Genomic DNA, 17713 nt, shown 5'->3' on the forward strand with positions numbered 1-17713 from the left:
CCGTGACCTTGGGGGATCCACACTGATGTAGGCAGGCTTGCAGTGTAAACCTTTACAAAATATAAGATTAAAAAAGGCAACACACAGCGTTCCCTTTAGAATCAAACTTTTGATTTCCAATGGTCAGACTGTCAAAAACCATCGACTGCAGGAGGCTAGCTGGATGTGCTCAGTACATCCTTGCAGGACCTGCTGAGACTCAGGATTGTCTTGGAAAGTCCAAAGCACCTGTGGGTAGAGGCACAGAGTTGCGATGTGTTCCACCACAAGACTAGGAGTTCTCTAACAACATCTTTGAGCCTGGATGCACAGCCATGGCCCCTGCCCAAGGGACCAGCTCGAGGCAGATGATGCATCCACCCCAGAGAGGCCTCACATTCTCTCCTCAGCATTGCAAAACCTCTCAAAGACCTGCTTTTCTGCACTCATCCAGTTTTTCTGGTATTTCTGGAAGGTTCTTTAACCCACCAGAAGCAAATAAACTGTTGGCCAAGGACACCGCTGGCTGCCACTTGTGGAGCTCCTCAACTTCTGTTATCTCATTCCTCAGGTTGTTGGCCTTCTCCTTCACCCAGAAGGGCAAGCTGTAGGGAGAAGAGAGCCCTGAGTGTGAATCTGTCCAATGCAAAGTTCACAAGCACTGTTGGTGCTCCAAAGTAAAAAGGCCTCCCATTCAGGAGACCAGCTTCAAAACAAAAAACCACCTTACTTGTTCACCATTCACCCTCCCCAGGTCTCCCTGCTGCGCTTCTCTGCCAGGAGGCTGACCCTGGCATCTGGCATCACCCTGGCTCCCCCTGCCCCTGCCCTTGAGGTTGGGCCTGGCTAAGAAGAGGCACCAGCTGGAGATTGGAAGGTGGAAAAAGAGAGATTGGGGTGTTTCTTACCCTGATTGTCACCCTACCTTCTGGGACACCTCACCCTAGTGGTGGCTCATCCTGCAACGTCACAGCTCCCGGGGGGCAGCCCCTCTTGCAGGGCTCCTGCTCTCATGGCTCTGTGAACCATGATCTCGGTTCTTGCTACTCACACCTCTGGACGCTGCACCCTCCCCCAACTCTGCCCACATCCCCATAAGGAGTCCCTTTCATTAAGCTGTCTTCAGAATCCCAGCTGGGTGTGCTTTCTACTTTCTGCTGGGGCCCTGGCTAAGGCAGACACCAGAGCCCTCGTTGGTCCATTGCACCTTGAAAGGGCACATGATGGGCGCGTGTGGGAACACTGCGTGTGCTCCAAGAGGTTACAGGAAGTAGAACTCCTGGGGTAAGTGTGAGCAGGGAGGGAGAGAATGGTTTTATCTTTCGGCAGCTGGAATTCTTGTACTTTTAAGAAGGAATGTGCCATGACTAGGAAAATGCCCTGCTAAAACCACTGGAGGTAAGGAAGTTTCTATGAGAAGGAAGAGGGCCAGCACGTGGGCAAGAGGCAGGAGTCAAGGTGATCACTTAGAGCTGACAAGCCAAATAGTAGAAGCCCTGGTAAGAAAAACAGGATTAAAAACTAAATATAGGGGTGGTTGCTGTGCTACAGCAAGGTAAGCTGATGCTTGAGACACCCACGGCCCATATCAAAGTGCTGGTTTGAATCCCAGCTACTCCACTTCCCACCCAGCTCCCTAATAATATGCCTGGGAAGCAGTGGGTCATGGTTCAAATACTTGAGTTCCTGCACCCACATGAGAGACCCAGATGGAGTTTCTGGCTCTGAGCCCAGCCTGGCCCAGTCCCAACTATTTCAGCCATTTGGAGAATAAACCAGCAGATGGAAGATTTCTGTCTTTCTGTCGTTCTCTCCTTCTCTGTCACTCTTTCAAGTAAATAAATCTTAAAATATATATACATGTGTGTATATATATACACATATATATAAGCACAAAGAACCACTAAAGCAACAACATAAGCATTTCTCAGTATGAAAAGGAAGACTTTCTTTTCTTGAAGCAAATGAAGGAAACAGTGAAAGAGTCACAGTAAATTCAATGGAATACACAAAAAATATAACAACATAACATGAGAGGTCTGAAATCAAATATATCAGTCAAAACAATAAATACAAATGGTCTTAATTCACTTATTAAAGAAAAAATATTTCCAAATTGGCTCATAAAGCAAAATCCAATTCTAGGCCAGTGCCGCAGCTCACTAGGCTAATCCTCTACCTGCGGCGCCAGCACCCTGGGTTCTAGTCCTGGTTGGGGCGCCAGATTCTGTTTCGGTTGCTTCTCTTCCAGTTCAGCTCTCTGCTGTGGCCCAGGAAGGCAGTGGAGGATGGCCCAAGTGCTTGGGCCCTGCACCTGCAAGGGAAACCAGGAGGAAGCACCTGGCTTCTGACTTCAGATCGGAGCAGTGTACCGGCCGTGGCAGCCATTTGGGGGGTGAACCAACGGAAAAGGAAGACCTTTCTCTATGTCTCTCTCTCTCTCTCTCACTGTCTAACTCTGCCTGTCAAAAATAAAAATCCAATTCTAAATGTAAAAGACAAACCCTAAAATGAAGGATTTAGAAGCAAAAGAATAGGCAAAGGAATATCAGTCAAACACAAACAAAATAAAGTAAGAACTATCTTAATATCTGGCAAAGTATAATTAGGACAAAAAGCATTACAGCAGGAAAACAAAGGTATTTGTATAATGTGACAAGGCACAATCCACAACAAGGATAGGAACACACTACTATTCAGACACTTGAACACACCAGCTCTCAGTCCATGCTAGGGCAAGAGGACAAAAAAAAAAAAGCAAAGAGATACAGAGACTCAACCACAGGAATAGTCAGCTCAGCCTTTTGGGTATCTAACTCTGCACCTGGATTAAGTGGAACATACTTTCTTTTCCAGTGTACATGGAAAGAGTCTCGTGAAGCAACTGCACTTCTTTGGGTGAAAGATGAATACTGACTTCAGAATGGCTAAAATGTTGAAAAGTAAGTTCTACACGTGATAATGTGGATGGGCACCCTAATACCCTCTCCTTGGAGGACACATTCACTGTAATAGCCCTCTTCCATTCTTTCCTGGCAAACTTCTACTACTCATCTAGGACCCATGTCAGAACTTGCCCCCTCTACAGCACATTCCCAACTTCCCCACAATCATCCTCCTTCTGTGTGCACATTGTACCCTGTGCACTTTCAGCTTTTATGATTGCTTCCGTACTGGTCTCTGTCTGCCTCTAGCCAGTGAGCCTTGAAAGAAGCATCATGCCTTCTTCCCCTCGGGACCCACTGCCTCTATCACCTCACCACTTTCCCATCTCTTCTTAGGCCCAATGCACAAATGGTGCTTTATTGACATCTGTTGAGCTGATGAAATCGTCACTGATAGTACAAATGACAGGGATCTTTTCAGTAACTTATCTCATCCACCTAATTTTTATTTTAATTCTGGCTCTGTCACCAACTATCTAGGAAAGACTTGAGCAAGTCATAAAAAAAAAAAAAACTCTTGCTATCAAGTTTACTCCTTGTCTTAAAGTTGGATTGTTGCATTTGCAAATTTTTGCATTTTTAGATTTTAAAACACAATTAGTACAATATTTAAAGATGTAAACAGGGTTGGTGTTGTGATGTAGCAGGTGAAGCCACTGCCTGCAATGCGGGCATCCCATATGGGTGCAGTTCGAGTCCTGGCTGCACCATTTCTGATCCAGCTCTCTGTTAATGACCTGGGAAAAGCAGTAGAAAATGTCCCAGGTGCTTGGGCCCTTGCCACCCATGTGGGAGACCCCAATGAAGCTCCTGGCTTCAGCCCGGTCCAGTTCTGGCTGTTGCTCTAGGGAGTGAAAAACCAGGGATGGAAGACTTCTCTCTCTCTGACTTTCAAAATAAATAAATATTTTTTTAAAAAAATATGTGAGGGCCAACACTATGCTGTAACGGGTAAAGCCACCACCTGCAGTGCTGGCATCCCATATGGGCACTAGTTCAAGTTCCGGCTGCTCCACTTCCAATCCAGCTCTCTGCTGTGGCCTGGAAAAGCAATAGAAGATGGCCCAAGTCCTTGGGCGCCCACATCTGCTTGGGAGACCCAGAAGAAGCCTCTGGCTCCTGGCTTCGGATCTACGCAGCTCTGGCCATTGCAGCCAATTGCGGAGTGAGCCAGCAGATGGAAGAACTCACTCTCTCCCTCTCTCTCTCTGCCTCTCCTTCTCTCTGTGTAGCTCTGACTTTCAAATAAATAAATAAATCTTTAAAAAAAAAAGATGCGAATGTTTTTAATGAGAGTCCTGTATGTGTACAAAACTGATTCATCAAATAACTCAGGCAAGAAAACACCTTCAGTTTTTATTCACAGGTAACCAGGAGTCTGGCTTCCAGCCATATAGAGTAGCAAGGATGATATTTACTCTCCTGACTAAATCAACTAGAAAGCTAGACAAAATGTGTGACACAATTGCTTTCAGATAGGAGGCAACAGACAGCATAGGATTTTCCTGGGGAAAGGCAAACAGAGGGGAGAGCCATGTGGTCACAGCTTCGGCACATCGAAGGCCACAGAGCAGAGATGGGCAAGACCAGGCAGAGCATGATGTTCTTGCTGAGTTTAAAGAGTCGAGAGCAGAGTCCAGAGCGTTTTAGTGGTCTGGAGCTACAGGGCACAGCTCTGGACGAGCCAGACAGAAAACATGCTACAGAACTTGGCATGGCGCTCCCTTTGAGTCTTTGCTGAATACTAAGGCACACGTATAAAGTAGAACTCCACAATATTGGATAATAAGGTGACTAGGGAACTGAACTGGATGGTTTCCAGGGCTCCCAAAGAGCCAAATATCCTTTGAGTTCCCACAAACTAAAGAGAAGACTCCTTATTCATCACTCAAGCCATTCAGTGGAGACCTCAAAAGAGTCTACCTTAGTAGCAGGGTTGAACTTTTCTTAGAGTAAAGGCTACTCTAGAAATGCATCTGGGGGGCCAGCACTGTGGTGTAGTGGGTGAAGCCGTTGCCCACAGTGCCAGCATCCCATACGTGTGTCAGTTCGAGTCCTGGCTGTTCCACTTCCAATCCAGCTGTCTGCTATGGCTTGCATATGGGAAGCAGTAGAAGATGGTCCAAGTCCTTGGGCCCCTGCACCCACATGGGAGACCCAGAAGAAGCTCCTGGCCCCTGGCTTTGGATTGGCCATTTGGGGAGTCAACCAGCAGATGGAAGACTTCTTTCTCTCTGCCTTTGCCTCTCTGTAACTCTGCCTTTCAAATAAATAAGTAAACCTTAAATAAAAAAGAAGAAAAGAAAAAAGGAATTCATCTGGGAGGCAGTAGATGAGGGTCCAAGTGCTTGAGTCCTTGCTACCCACGTGGGAGACCTGGATGGAGTTCTTGGCTCCTGGCTTCAGCCTGGTCCAAACCTGGCTCTTGAGGCCATCTGGGGAGTAAGCCAACAAAAGGAAGATCTCTCTGTCTCTCATTTTATGTCACTGTCTTTCACGTAAATAAATAAATAAATCTTTATAAAATACCATTTTTAAATAAAATCCAGATTAATCAGTTGTCTATGATTTCTACACATAAAACATATTTGCATATGAAGGGCAATTGTACAGAAGGTAAAATATGTAGGTAGGATGATGTCATTTAGACAATTGCTATTATTTTGAATATTCTAGAATAGTAGTTATAAAAAGTGTAGGATATAGACATGAGAAGCCCTAATTATGTGTGTGTTGTATATAATAATGCTGTATAACAAAGGTATCAAAGGTCCCAAGTTTGGAATAAAAAACATTTATTCCCACCAAGCTCAGGGTTTGTCCCCCTAGCTTGTTCCTGGTGGGTGAGACTGTGAGATGCTTGCCCGCACTAGCCATACTTACATGAGACTACTTAATATTGGAAAGTAAAAACAAAAACAAACAAACAAACAAACAAAACTCTCTTTCTAGTTCAGAAACTGCTTCGGGTCAGAATGCAGCTGAGAAGTATGAAGTTAGAGGGATGACGCTGGCCTTCTGTCTCTCAAAACTCTCCCTGCGTGCAGTCATCCAAATATGCATCATTTTTAAATCATTCATTTACTTGCGAGGTAGCTACAGAGAGAGACAGATGGGAGGGAAAGAGCCTTCCCATCTGGTGGCTCACCCACGGGTGCCTGCAATGACCAAACTTGGCCAAGGCCAGAATGCTATCCAGGTCTCCCAGGTGGGTGGCAGAAACCTAATCACTGGAATCACTTGAGCCGTCAATGCTGCCTTCCAGGGTGTGCATTAACAGGAAGCTGGAGTCAGGAGTGAGAGTCAGGAATGGAACAAAGATACCCGTATGTGGAAGGCATACGTCCTAACCACTAGGCTGAATACTCACCTCTAAGTATGTGTCTTTATTTTCCAACAAACTCTTTTTTTAAAAGATTTGCTTTTATTTATTTGAAAGACAGAGTTACAGAGAGAGGTAGAGACAGAGAGAGAGGTCTTCCTCTGCAAGTTCACTTCCCAATTGGCTGCACAGCCAGAACTGAGCTGATCTGAAGCCAGGAGCCAGGAGCTTCTTCCAGGTCTCCCACGTGGCTGCAGGGGCCCAAGGACTTGGGCCATCTGCTTTCCTAGGCCATAGCAGAGAGCTGGATCAGAAGTGGAGCATCAGGGACTTGAACTGGCACCTGTATGGGATGCTGGCGCTTCAGGCCAAGGCTTTAACCTACTGTGCCACAGCACCAGCCCCACCAACAAACTTTTTATATTCTGGAAGCAGGAATCCTCTCTTTCCGCCACTTGTAAACTCTCTTACACACACAGCCTACCATAGCACAGGACAGTCAGTAGTTCCCCAGTCACACCTGTTGTGACCATCCCAACTGATAAAATCCACAGACACTTGACCTCCACGGTCTCCCAAATGCCCACCTGCAAGGATTCAAAAGATCCCTAAGTGTTGGTCCCTAGACTCCACCACAAGAGAAATTACTACAAACTTGATAAAACATAGTGGGAGAACTCACTTGGGAGATTGTGGAAGAGGCTCAAGTGGAATAAAGGTATCAAATTTCTTTACGTAAGGCACTCTGAAAAACAGAAAAGGTAACCATAAAATTGGTATGGCTTCAAAGCATAGAGAACAATATCTTATTTGGTCAATAAAAAGTCCTTTTTCCTTGCTTTGATTTTTAAGTACAGACTTTAAAACCGTTGAGCCATCGTTTTTATTATTTGGATCACTTTTAATCAAATCATTAAATGCCACTTGATTAATTTCTTAAAAAACATATTTTAAATTTAATACACCACCTATTTTACTAGTTTAATGATGCTCCCATTCTCTTCAATCACGTTGATCTAACTTCAGTTCCAAGTTTAAGTTAACCCACATAATAGTCACTACCCAACAATCCGGTTTGGTAGGAAAATTTGAGTCTTCAAATTTGTGGTAATAAAAATAGACACAAAATTAACAACCACTTCTTTTTGTAATCCTGTGTATAATTTCAGTTACACACATGCACGTGTGTATATACTAATCAAGGACAAACTGTTTAAGGAATCTTCACCAATCATGCCTTGTTGAGCCCTACCACTTTATATTTAGTGGAGAGAGATCTAATTCCTTTAAGGCTACCTACATACTACCAGATACACTTACATTGAAAAGTTCACTGGTGGAAGAGTTGATCCGGCTTTGTGGAAGTCTTTACTCTGTTCTGGGGACATGTATGGATTATCCCCTGGAGTCAACTTGGGGATTCCATTCCTGGAATCAATATCTGTGAGAAATATTGAAAATAAGATCATTCAACATCCTATGTTTGGGATGCTAGTGCAGGCTCTGTTCAGGCGCTGTGTTCAAAACACATATGAGGTGTATCAGAGGGATCTTAGCAATGACCCGAAAGATCCCTGATGCCTGGAGTCCCAGCAGGCAGCTGTGCTTGGGGCCCAGCCCCTCTGAGCCGGGCGAGAGGAAACCAGGTGATGAGCATCCTGCATCCGGCTGCTTTCAGGCCTGGGGCTGTGCGGCAACAGCAGCGGGTTCCTTCCAGACCAGGAGCAGTCTGGAGAAAGCCCACTTGTTTTTTTTTTTTTTTTTTTTTTTAAGATTTATTTATTTGAAAGGCAGAGTTACAGAGACAGAGAGACAGAGACAGAGAGAGAGAGAGAGAGAGAAAGAGAGAGGTCTTCCATCTGCTAGTTCACTCCCCAAATATCCACAATAGCCAGGGCTGGACCAGGCAAAGCCAGGAGCCAGGAACTCAGTCCAGGTCTCCCACGCCAGTGGCAGGGACTCAACAACTCGCTGCCTCCCAGGGTGCTTATTAGCAGGAAGCTGGAATCAGAAATGAACCCAGGAGTCGAACCCAGGCACTGTCACATGGAATTCAATAGCCCCAAGAAGTGTCTTAACCACTATGCCAAATGCCCACCCCTCAAGGCTTATTTTTTTTTAAGATTTATTTATTTATTTATTTGGAAGGCAGAGTTACAGAAAGGCAGAGGCAGAGGCAGAGAGAGAGAGGGAACGAGGTCTTCCATCAGCTGGTTGGCTTCCTAAATGGCCACAACAGCTAGAGCTGGGCCAATCCAAAGTCAGGAGCTTCCTCCGGGTCTTCCCATGCGGGTGCACTTGGGCCACTTTCCACTGCTTTCTCAGGCTATTAACAGCAGGGAGCTGGAGCAGAAGCAGAGCAGCCGACACTCAACCTCATTGCAAATGGCAGCTAAACCCACTGTGCCACAGTACTGGCCCTGAGCATACACTGTATGAGGTGAGGCCGCCCCTGCACGTGGCCTATCAGCACTTGGGTGGTTGCTTTCCCACTCCTCTGTCACACTGTGAGGCCGCCAAGATGCTGAGAAGATCGGGGTGCCTGACCTTGAGCTTTCAACCTCCAAAACTGAGCTAAGCCAACCTCTTCAGGAAGTACTCAGTTTCAGGCATTTTGTTATAGCAACAGAAAACAACCTAATACAAGCTGATTCCTACTTACCCAAACCCTCTGACTAAGCCATCTGCAGGACATCTGGGGGCCGGAGTTACTGGGGGATTTAACTTGTTACCTTTATCTTGCTTAGCTCAACTGTACCCACGCCTGAGTGCCCGCTGGGCATGTGGTGCTGAGGCTTCAACGCAGGCACAGCGGAGTGATCCTGTCTTCTGATTTTCAAGCCAAGCTCCACTGACAGCAAGAGGTGACGAGAAGGGTTTGGTCTTCAGGGTCAGTCACACCTGAGTGCCGATTCAATGCGGCAATTTCTAGCTCTGTGCCTTTGAACTCTTTATTTAACCTCCCAGGGCTTAGTAACCTCATTTATACACTGCTTACTCCAAATGTCTACTTTGCAGGTACTATGAGTACTAGATAGGGTGGATAAAGCACAAAACTGGCACTCAAGTAATGCCAGCGGACATATTAGTACTGGAATAATGCCCCTAGTCCAACTTTTTAAAAAATTTTTATTGATTTGCCTGAAAGGCAGAAACAGACCTGTGCCGATCTGAAGCCAGGAGCCAGGAGCTTCTTCTGGGTCTCCCAAGTGGGGCAGGTGCCCAAGCACTTGGTCTGTCTTCTACTGCTTTCCCAGGCCATAGCAGAGAGCTAGATCAGAAGTGGAGCAGCTGGGACTCGAATCAGCACCCATATGGGATGTTGAAACTACAGGCGGCCGCTTTACCCACCTTGCCACAGTGCCGGCCCCTCAATGTTTTAAAGACATGATATTGGGGCTGGTGCTGTGGTGTAGCTGGTAAAGCCACCGCATGCAGTGCCAGTATCCCATATGGGCACTGGTTCAAGTCCCATCTGCTCCACTTCTGATCCAGCTCTTTGCTATGGTTCAGGAAAGCAGTGGAAGATGGCCCAAGTCCTTAGGCCCCTGCTCCTACATGCGAGACCTGGAAGAAGCTCCTGGCTCCTGGCTTCAAGATTGACACAGTTCCAGCCATTGAGGCCAACTGGGGAATGAACCAACGGATGGAAGACCTCTCTCTCTCTCTGCCTCTCCTTCTCTCTCTGTGTAATTCTGACTTTCAAATAAATACATATAAATCTTTTTTTAAAAAAATAAATATATAATGATAAGTCTTCAGATAAAATGATAATGATGCTTGGAATTTGCTTTAAAATAGTCTCTGAGGGGAGGGGTGAAGGTGGCAGGAATAGCTGCCTGCTGATAATTACTGAAGCCAAGTGCATGTGCACATCAGATTACATCATGCTAATCTCCCTACCTTAGACCTTTGGAAACATATCTAACAAATTCATTTTCTTTTTAATAAAGGCAAATTTGGGGTCACCAACAGAGTGGGAGGAAAGATGCAGTATTCAGAGAAAGGCATATTGGAAGCTTCAAGCATAAAGAGAATATTCCAGGGCTGGTGCTCTGGCACAATGAGTTAAGCTGCCACTGGGATGCCAGCATCCTATGAGAGCCAGTTTGAGTCCCCACTGCTCCACTTCCAATGCAGCTCCCTGCTAGGATGCCTGGGAAAGCAGTGGATGATGGACCAAGTACTTGGGTCCCTGGCAGCCACATGGGAGACGTGGATGGAATCCAGGCACCTGGCTTCAGCCTGACCCAACCCTAGCCATTGTTGCCATTTGGGGAGTAAAACAGCGCGCGCTCTCTCTCTCTTTCTCTCTCTCTCCTTTGTGTGTGTCACCCCCTCTCTAACTCTGCCTTTCAAATAAATTTAAAAAAATCTTTAAAGAGATAACATTCTATTTTTTAAATTATGTAAGAAATACATAATTGTGGAATTTTATTTCATATACTCAACAAATATTCCATAAACATCGCTTTGCTTTTATTTGGCATTTCTAAAGTCATAAAATAAAGAAAGGAAAAAAGAGTGAAGGGAGAAGGGAAGGAGAGAAGAAAAGAAGAAGAGGGGGAGGAAAGGGACAGGACGGGACGGGAGGGGAGGGGAGGGGAGGGGAGGGTTGGGGAGGGGAGGGGAGGGGAAGGAAGGGACTCATAAACCTTTAGGACAGCGTTTACGTCTGAGTTGGGAAAGCGATGGGCTAAGGTTGGGATTGGATCTTCACGAGAATCCCATGTATTTGTGATGTGTCAGGAGGATGCCTGAGCCCTCAAAGACGCCCCTATCCCTGTCCAGCTCACCTAGCTGTGAGCTTTTCATATGTTTTCTGTCCAAAGAAACACAAGCCTGGATTCTGAAGACTATTTGTCTCTGTGATCAGTTTAAACGTCTATTCTGAAGCTCAGAGACGAACGCTTTCTGGTTCTCTCCCTTTGTAGCCCTGCCACAGCAACCCTATCCCTCCCTGAAGCAAAGGCTGCTCCTACACACGTGTTTCCATGGAAGAGTGAGACAGCCACGCCCGTGGGTGGGTACTCAGCAACTCTGGGATCTTTCAATAGACCTGGTAAGAAAACTGGAGCAGAAAACTCACCAATCTAAAATCCAAAGGAACATATATTATTTTGATTGGGGTACTTCAGAAAATTCATGGGAAATGGAATTTAAAGAGAAGCTTGGGTTGGGGCTGGTGCTGCAGCATAGTGGGTAAAGCTGCCACCTGCAGCGCCGGCATCCCATATGGGAGCAGGTTCGAGTCCCGGCTGCTCCACTTCCAATCCAGCTCTCTGCTATGGCCTAGGAAAGCAGTAGAAGATGGCCCAAGTCCTTGGGCCCCTGCACCCACAAGGAAGACCCGGAAGAAGCTCCTGGCTCCTGGCTTCGGATCGACACAGCTCTGGCCGTTGCGGCCATGTGGGAAGTGAACCAGTGGATGGAAGACCTCTCTCAACTCCTCTCTCTCTCTCGACCTCTCTCTCTCTTTCTCTTCATCTCTTTCTCTCTCTGTGAAACTCTGACTTTCAAATAAATAAATAAATCTTAAAAATAAGCTTGAGAGAAGTGTTTGGCCTAGCAGTTAGGATATCGACTAGGACACCGACGTCTGTATCAGCGCGCTCGGGTTCGATTCCCAGCTCTGTCTAGACTCTGTCTGTCGGTCCGTCTGTCTCTTTCCTTCTCTCTCTCAAATAAAAATTTAAAAATAAAAAAAAAGTAATGTGTATTTTGGCACAAAAAAATCCTGAACCCACGCACAGTTTTTTTTCACACTGCATTTTTCATAAACTTTTTGAAGGCCTCTCATATCACGTGTTCATCTCAATTGTCTTTAGTTAAATGAGCTATAAAATAACCACAGGCACTTCAAGGTTGAGGTTTAAGGGCTATTTTCCTAGTGGGGAATATAAAACACACTTTAACACATAGAACAGGTGGCATCTAATGGAAAAAACATAAGTGATTTTCTCCGGACTTCAATGAGGGCTTCTATTAATAAGTATCTGAGAGAACTTATCTGATGACTTAAATGTCACATTAGCATTTTATGAAATTGAGAGAAAAGCAGAAATGTGGATCCGCATATGTTGCGAGTTCTTTGCCAAACGTGTAGGCTGCCAAGCGTCCCCTTCACTCTCCTATCTTCCCGACTGCACTAGGGAGGCACGGTGACCCCACAGGGCTGCAGAAGCGGGCAGCGCACAGGCGAGGCCCGAGGGGGAAGCTGTACCGTATTTCTTTCTCCCGAGGCATGTGTCCACCGTCCTCTCTGACAGCGACCTCCGGTTGCCGAGAAAGACCCCGTTGAACAAGCACTGCTTTCCCACGTGGTACGTGTGGATGTTGCTGCTAAACCTGGGGTAAAACGTCCACTCTGGTCGCTGCCCATCCTCTGCAAGACATCAGAAACCCTTCCATGAACACCACCTCCAGCCTCGTAACGCAACGATGACACGGAGCTGTGAACCCCCAGGTATTATCGGCCATATGCCTCTATCAATGTGTGTGATTCCATGGTTCCACAAAAGTGAGAGGGAAGCTACCTGAGACCCTGTGTTTTTGTTTGTTTCCATTTTACCCTCTCCTTCAAAAATAACAACAATTTTACGTTTAGAAGTAATGTATGCAGGCTGGCACTATGGTTAAGCCTCTGCCTGTGGTGCCAGCATTCCATTTGGGCACTGGTTCGAGTCCTGGCTGCTCCACTTCTGATTCAGCTCCCTGCTAATGGCCTGAGAAAGCAGTAGAGGATGGCCCGTGGGCCCTGCACCCATGTGGGAGACCTGGATGAAGCTCCTGGCTCCTGGCTCCTGGCTCCGGATCAGCTCAGCTCTGGCCATTGCAGCCACTTGGGGAGTGAACCAGAAATGGAAGACCTTTCTTTCTCTCTTTCTCCCCCTCTCTGTCTGTACCACTGCCTCCCAAATAAATAAATAAAATCCTAAAAAGAAGAAGTTATGTATTAGGAAGCTGAGAGACAACCTCACAAGCACCTATGATGCAACCTTCCTTGTGAGAACTGTGTAGAGAAAACAGAACAGCCCTTGACCAGGGAGTGGCTAGGCCAACCTTGGCAGCCTACCTGGATGGAACATGGCGCTGGCGGTGACAACGGCACAGGCATGCACCACAGTGACATGGGAACCGTGCACAGGTGACAAGGTCAAGTGTACCCCAAGGCTGTGAGACCCCGGGCTAGTTCCCGGACCTCTCGGTGCCTCTGTCTCATCATTCAATGCTTTCATTGTATAACTGCTTTTTTAAAAAAAAAAAAAAGGTTTATTTATTTACTTGAAAGAGTTAGAGAAAGAAGAGAGAGAGAGAGAGAGAGAGAGAGAGAGAGAGAGAGAGAATGGTCTTCCATCCACTGGTTCACTCTCCAATTGGCTGCAACGGCTGAAGCTGTGCCGACCTGAAGCCAGGAGCCAGGAGCTTCTTCCGTGTCTCCCACGCAGGTACAGGGGCCCAAGGACTTGGGCCATCTTCTACTGCTTTCCCAGGCCATAGCAGAGAACCATATTGGAAGTGGAGCAGCCAGGACTCGAATCAGCACCCATATGGGATGCTCGCACTGCAGGTGATGGCTTTACCCACTATGCCACAGCTCTGGCCCCGTGTATAATTGCTAAGGATGGTTTTATTTTGAAAAAAAAAAAAAAAAAAGGTGTATATTTGAGAGGCAGAAAAAGAGAATGAGATCATTCCTATCTACTGGTCCACTCCCCAAGTACCCAAAAGAGCAGGGGTTGAGTCAAGACTGAAACCAGGAGCTGGGAACTCAAGCTGGGTCTCCCTCATGGTGGCAGCAACCCGACCACTTAAGCCATCACGTGTCCTCTCAGGGTCTGCATTGTCAGGAGGCCGGAGTCAGGAGCTAGAGCCTAGAATTGGACCCTGACCCTCCAATTCGGGCCACGGGTGTGGTGACCCCTAGGCCAAGCGCCCACTTTGCTAATGGTGATTTTAAACAAGAAAAGATCTCTAGCAGCTCTAGGCTTGCTTGAAGAAAAAAAAAAACCTGGGCTCTGGAGGGGCCAAGAAAGAACACAGATGTTAAAGGTAGGCAACTTTTTGTTTCAATCCCATCTTTCAACTTCCTGAGTGATTAAATCTCTCCAAACCTCAACTTCCCTCTCTGGAAAATAGGTAGATTTATATTAGGCAATTAGACCACAGAAAGTGAACATATATATAAGAAAGTGATCTATTACATACATACACATTGTTATACATATATATGTAACAGATATATGTAATATGCATACATATATGTGTATATGTAAGTATAAATAGAGCCACACACCACTTGACAATAGGGATCCATTCTGAGAAAGTCTTCATTAGGCCATTTCATTATTATGTGAACACCCCAGAGTGACTTACACAAACCTAGATACTGCAGAATCACTGATGTGGCCTCATTTTTGTTTTAAAGACATTTATTTGAAAGGCAGAATGCACACACACCCAGAGAAAGAGAAAGAGACAGAGAGAGACAGAGAGAGACAGAGACAGAGTTCCCATCTACTGCTTCACTCCCCAAATGCCTGCAACAGCCAGGGTTGGACCAGGCCAAAGCCAGGAGCCTGGAACTCCTTCCAGGTCTCCCAGGTGGGTGGCAGGGGCCCAACCACATGGGCCATCATCATCTGCTACCCTCCCAGGTGCATCAGTAAAGAGCTGGAAGTGGAACAGCCGGGACTCAAACTGGGTGCTCCAACATGGGGATGCTGGCTTCACAAAACACCTGCCCCGTGGACACAGCCTCCTGATAAAAACATGAGATGGCTGAGGCTGCTGCCGGTGTAACGTGGCAGACTGTTTTACAATAAACTGTCTTTTCGTTTAAGTAGGAATATGCTCTAAACAATGAAGAAAGGGACTGACATGGTGGCATAGTGGGTTGGGCCACTGCCTGTGACGCCAGCATTCCATATGGGCGCTGGTCCAAGTCCCAGCTACTCCACTTCTGAACTAGCTCCCTGCTAATGCACCTGGGAAAGCAACAAAAGATGTATAAGTGCTTGGCACCCTGCATCCATGTGGGAGACCTGGATGGAATTTCAGATTCGTGGCTTTGGCCTGGCCCAGCCCTAGCTGTTATGGCCATTTGGATGAACGATCTCTCTCTCTGTCTCTCTCTCTCTCTAACTGCGCTTTCAAATAAATAATTTTTTTTAAAAAAAAAGCAGTATAAATGGTATAATAAAAGCACAAACTAGCAACACAGTCTTTATTATCAAGTACCCATTACAGTGCAAGGTCATGTGTGCTGTACTTTGACATGGCCAGCAGTGCACCATCACACAAATTCACAAGTAACATGCACTGCCCTGCGTCACAATGGCTCCCAGCTCACTTGGCAGTAGGACTTTTGCAGCTCCATCAGGGGGGAGGAACATCTGGCCCACCGGCCATATAAGGCTCAATCATGGGGTCTGGCTCTGCCAAATCAACCGCAGATGGAACTGGAAATTCAACGAGTCTGTAGCAGGCTAATTTTTGAGTTGATGATTGTATATAGCCCATGAATAATACTATAAATATCCAAATGGCGGGGCCGGCACTGTGGTGCAGTGGGTTGAAGCCCCAGCCTGCAGCATTGGCATCCCATATGGGCACCGGTTCAAGTCCCATCTGCTCCTCTTCTGATCCAGCTCTCTGGATCTCTCTTTACCCGCTATGCCACCGCACCAACCCCAATCATTATATACTTCTGATGGAACCTGGGAAGCTCCTGGCTCCTGGCTTCAGATCAGCTCAGCTCTGGCCATTGTGGCCATTTGGGGCGTGAACCAGTGGAATGGAAGACCTCTCTCTCTCTCTGGCTCTACTTCTCTCCGTAACTCTGTCTTTCAAATAAATAAAATAATTCTTTAAAAAAATAAATATCCAAATGGCACTTGCCATAAAAAAGGTTCCCCTCCCCTGCATTATAATCACCTATGTGGCCCATCAACTGGCCAAATGTATGACTACATATGTATTTCTGAAAACACACAAGTGCATTTCAAAATTCTGGGAAAATGTGTATCAACTCTTCACACTCCTGGGCAGAGTGAAGGATACTGGGGACTATTGGAGACGGGGTTTTTACACTCTCTGTAGATGCCCATGTGATTTTCACACTCGTGCGGTCACATACCCCATCACAATATTCCAGTCAACAAGGGACCACATACACGACAGTGGCCCCATAAGATTAGTGATGCTGTTGCCGTCTTAGCTGATATAAGCACACTCTGTGATGGTGACAATGAGATCGCCTATGTCCACATTTCTTGGAGCACACTCTCATTGTTGATAGACGTGTGACTGTGTTTTGTTCAATGCCCCTATGAGGTTTACATAAAGGCACCTCCTTTTGGAGAAATGCCTAACCATTGCTCCCAGCAGAGCTGCTGCAAGAATTAGAAAGGAAACATGTCCCGTGCCTGGCACTTGTGGGACTTTAAGACTGTGGCCAGCAGTGTGGCAGACTTCTGGGAAGGCCCTGGGCAGAGGCCCGTGAGCAGGGGCTCCGGGTTACTCACTTGTCTGCAACTTGAGCAGGCTGAACTCCTCGGGATGGTTCTCCTTTTGGCCCTCAGTCGGAGACATTTCAGAGTGATCCGAATGCGAGGAGGAGGATGTCTGATCCAAATTTGCCACAATGCTGGAAAGAAAGCAGAGGGTCGTTGTCTCCATGTGAGTAAGCAAGCAGCTAGAGCCTGGCCTTACAGATCTCACCCTAGAATCACCCTCTTCTCCGAGAACTGCGCCTGCTCCTCTCTAACAAGTGGGGTCAGTGTCATGGTGCAGCAGGGAAAGCTGCCACCTGCGATGCCAGCATCCTATACAGGTGCTGGTTCAAGTCCCAGTTGCTCCACTTCCGATCCAGTTCCTTGCTAACGGCCTGGGGAAAACAGCAAAAGATGACTCAAGTACCTGGGACCCTGCCACCAATGTGGGTGACCCAAAAGAAGCTCCTGGCTTCTGGCTTTGGCTTGGCCCAGCTCTGGCCATTGTGGCCATTTGGAGAATGAACCAATGGATAGAAGTGCTCGCTCCCTCTCTGTCTCCTCCTCTCTCTCTCTAACTCTTCCTTTCAAATAAATAAGTAAATCTGTTTTTAAAAGTCCATGAGTGTACTGTTTCTTTGTTCACACTTGAGGGGACTGAAATACACTTAAAAGATGCATGCTGAAGAAGAATGAGGTAGTTCCTCAAAAAGCTCAACAAAGCTCATGACCTAGCACTTCCATTCCCCTGTATATCTCCAGAGAATTGAAAACAGAGACTCAAACAGAGACTTGCGCGTGAATGTTCATTGCAGCATTATTCATAATAGCCCCAAAGTGGAAACAGCTCAAGTGTCTACCAGCAGATGCATGAAGAAACAAAGTGTGGTCTATACATACAATGGAAGAATATCCAGCCATCAAAAGGAATGAAGTTCTGACAATGCTACTGCATGGAGGAAAGAAGCCAGCCA

At 46.5% G+C, this 17713-nt stretch overlaps 1 protein-coding gene across 5 annotated transcripts in view; it reads right to left on the reverse strand.

The window, feature by feature from the left end:
* Positions 1–94: 94 nt before the first annotated feature.
* Positions 95–17713, reverse strand: part of SPATS1 (spermatogenesis associated serine rich 1) — a 35413-nt gene continuing 17794 nt past the window's right edge. For 2 of the 5 annotated variants that reach the window (XM_008262991.4, XM_008262989.4), the window contains 5 exons: positions 16773–16894; positions 12470–12631; positions 7567–7687; positions 6929–6991; positions 95–584 (listed from right to left, as the gene is read on the reverse strand). In XM_008262991.4, the coding sequence (XP_008261213.3) occupies positions 404–584; positions 6929–6991; positions 7567–7687; positions 12470–12631; positions 16773–16894 (649 nt within the window). In that variant the 3' untranslated portion in view covers positions 95–403. The remainder of the gene's footprint in view (positions 585–6928; positions 6992–7566; positions 7688–12469; positions 12632–16772; positions 16895–17713) is intronic. The other 3 variants (XM_070074043.1, XM_070074045.1, XM_070074044.1) reach the window with 3 other exon arrangements.

This window comes from Oryctolagus cuniculus, chromosome 5 (assembly GCF_964237555.1).
Source record: "Oryctolagus cuniculus chromosome 5, mOryCun1.1, whole genome shotgun sequence".
NCBI classification, from domain to species: domain Eukaryota; kingdom Metazoa; phylum Chordata; class Mammalia; order Lagomorpha; family Leporidae; genus Oryctolagus; species Oryctolagus cuniculus.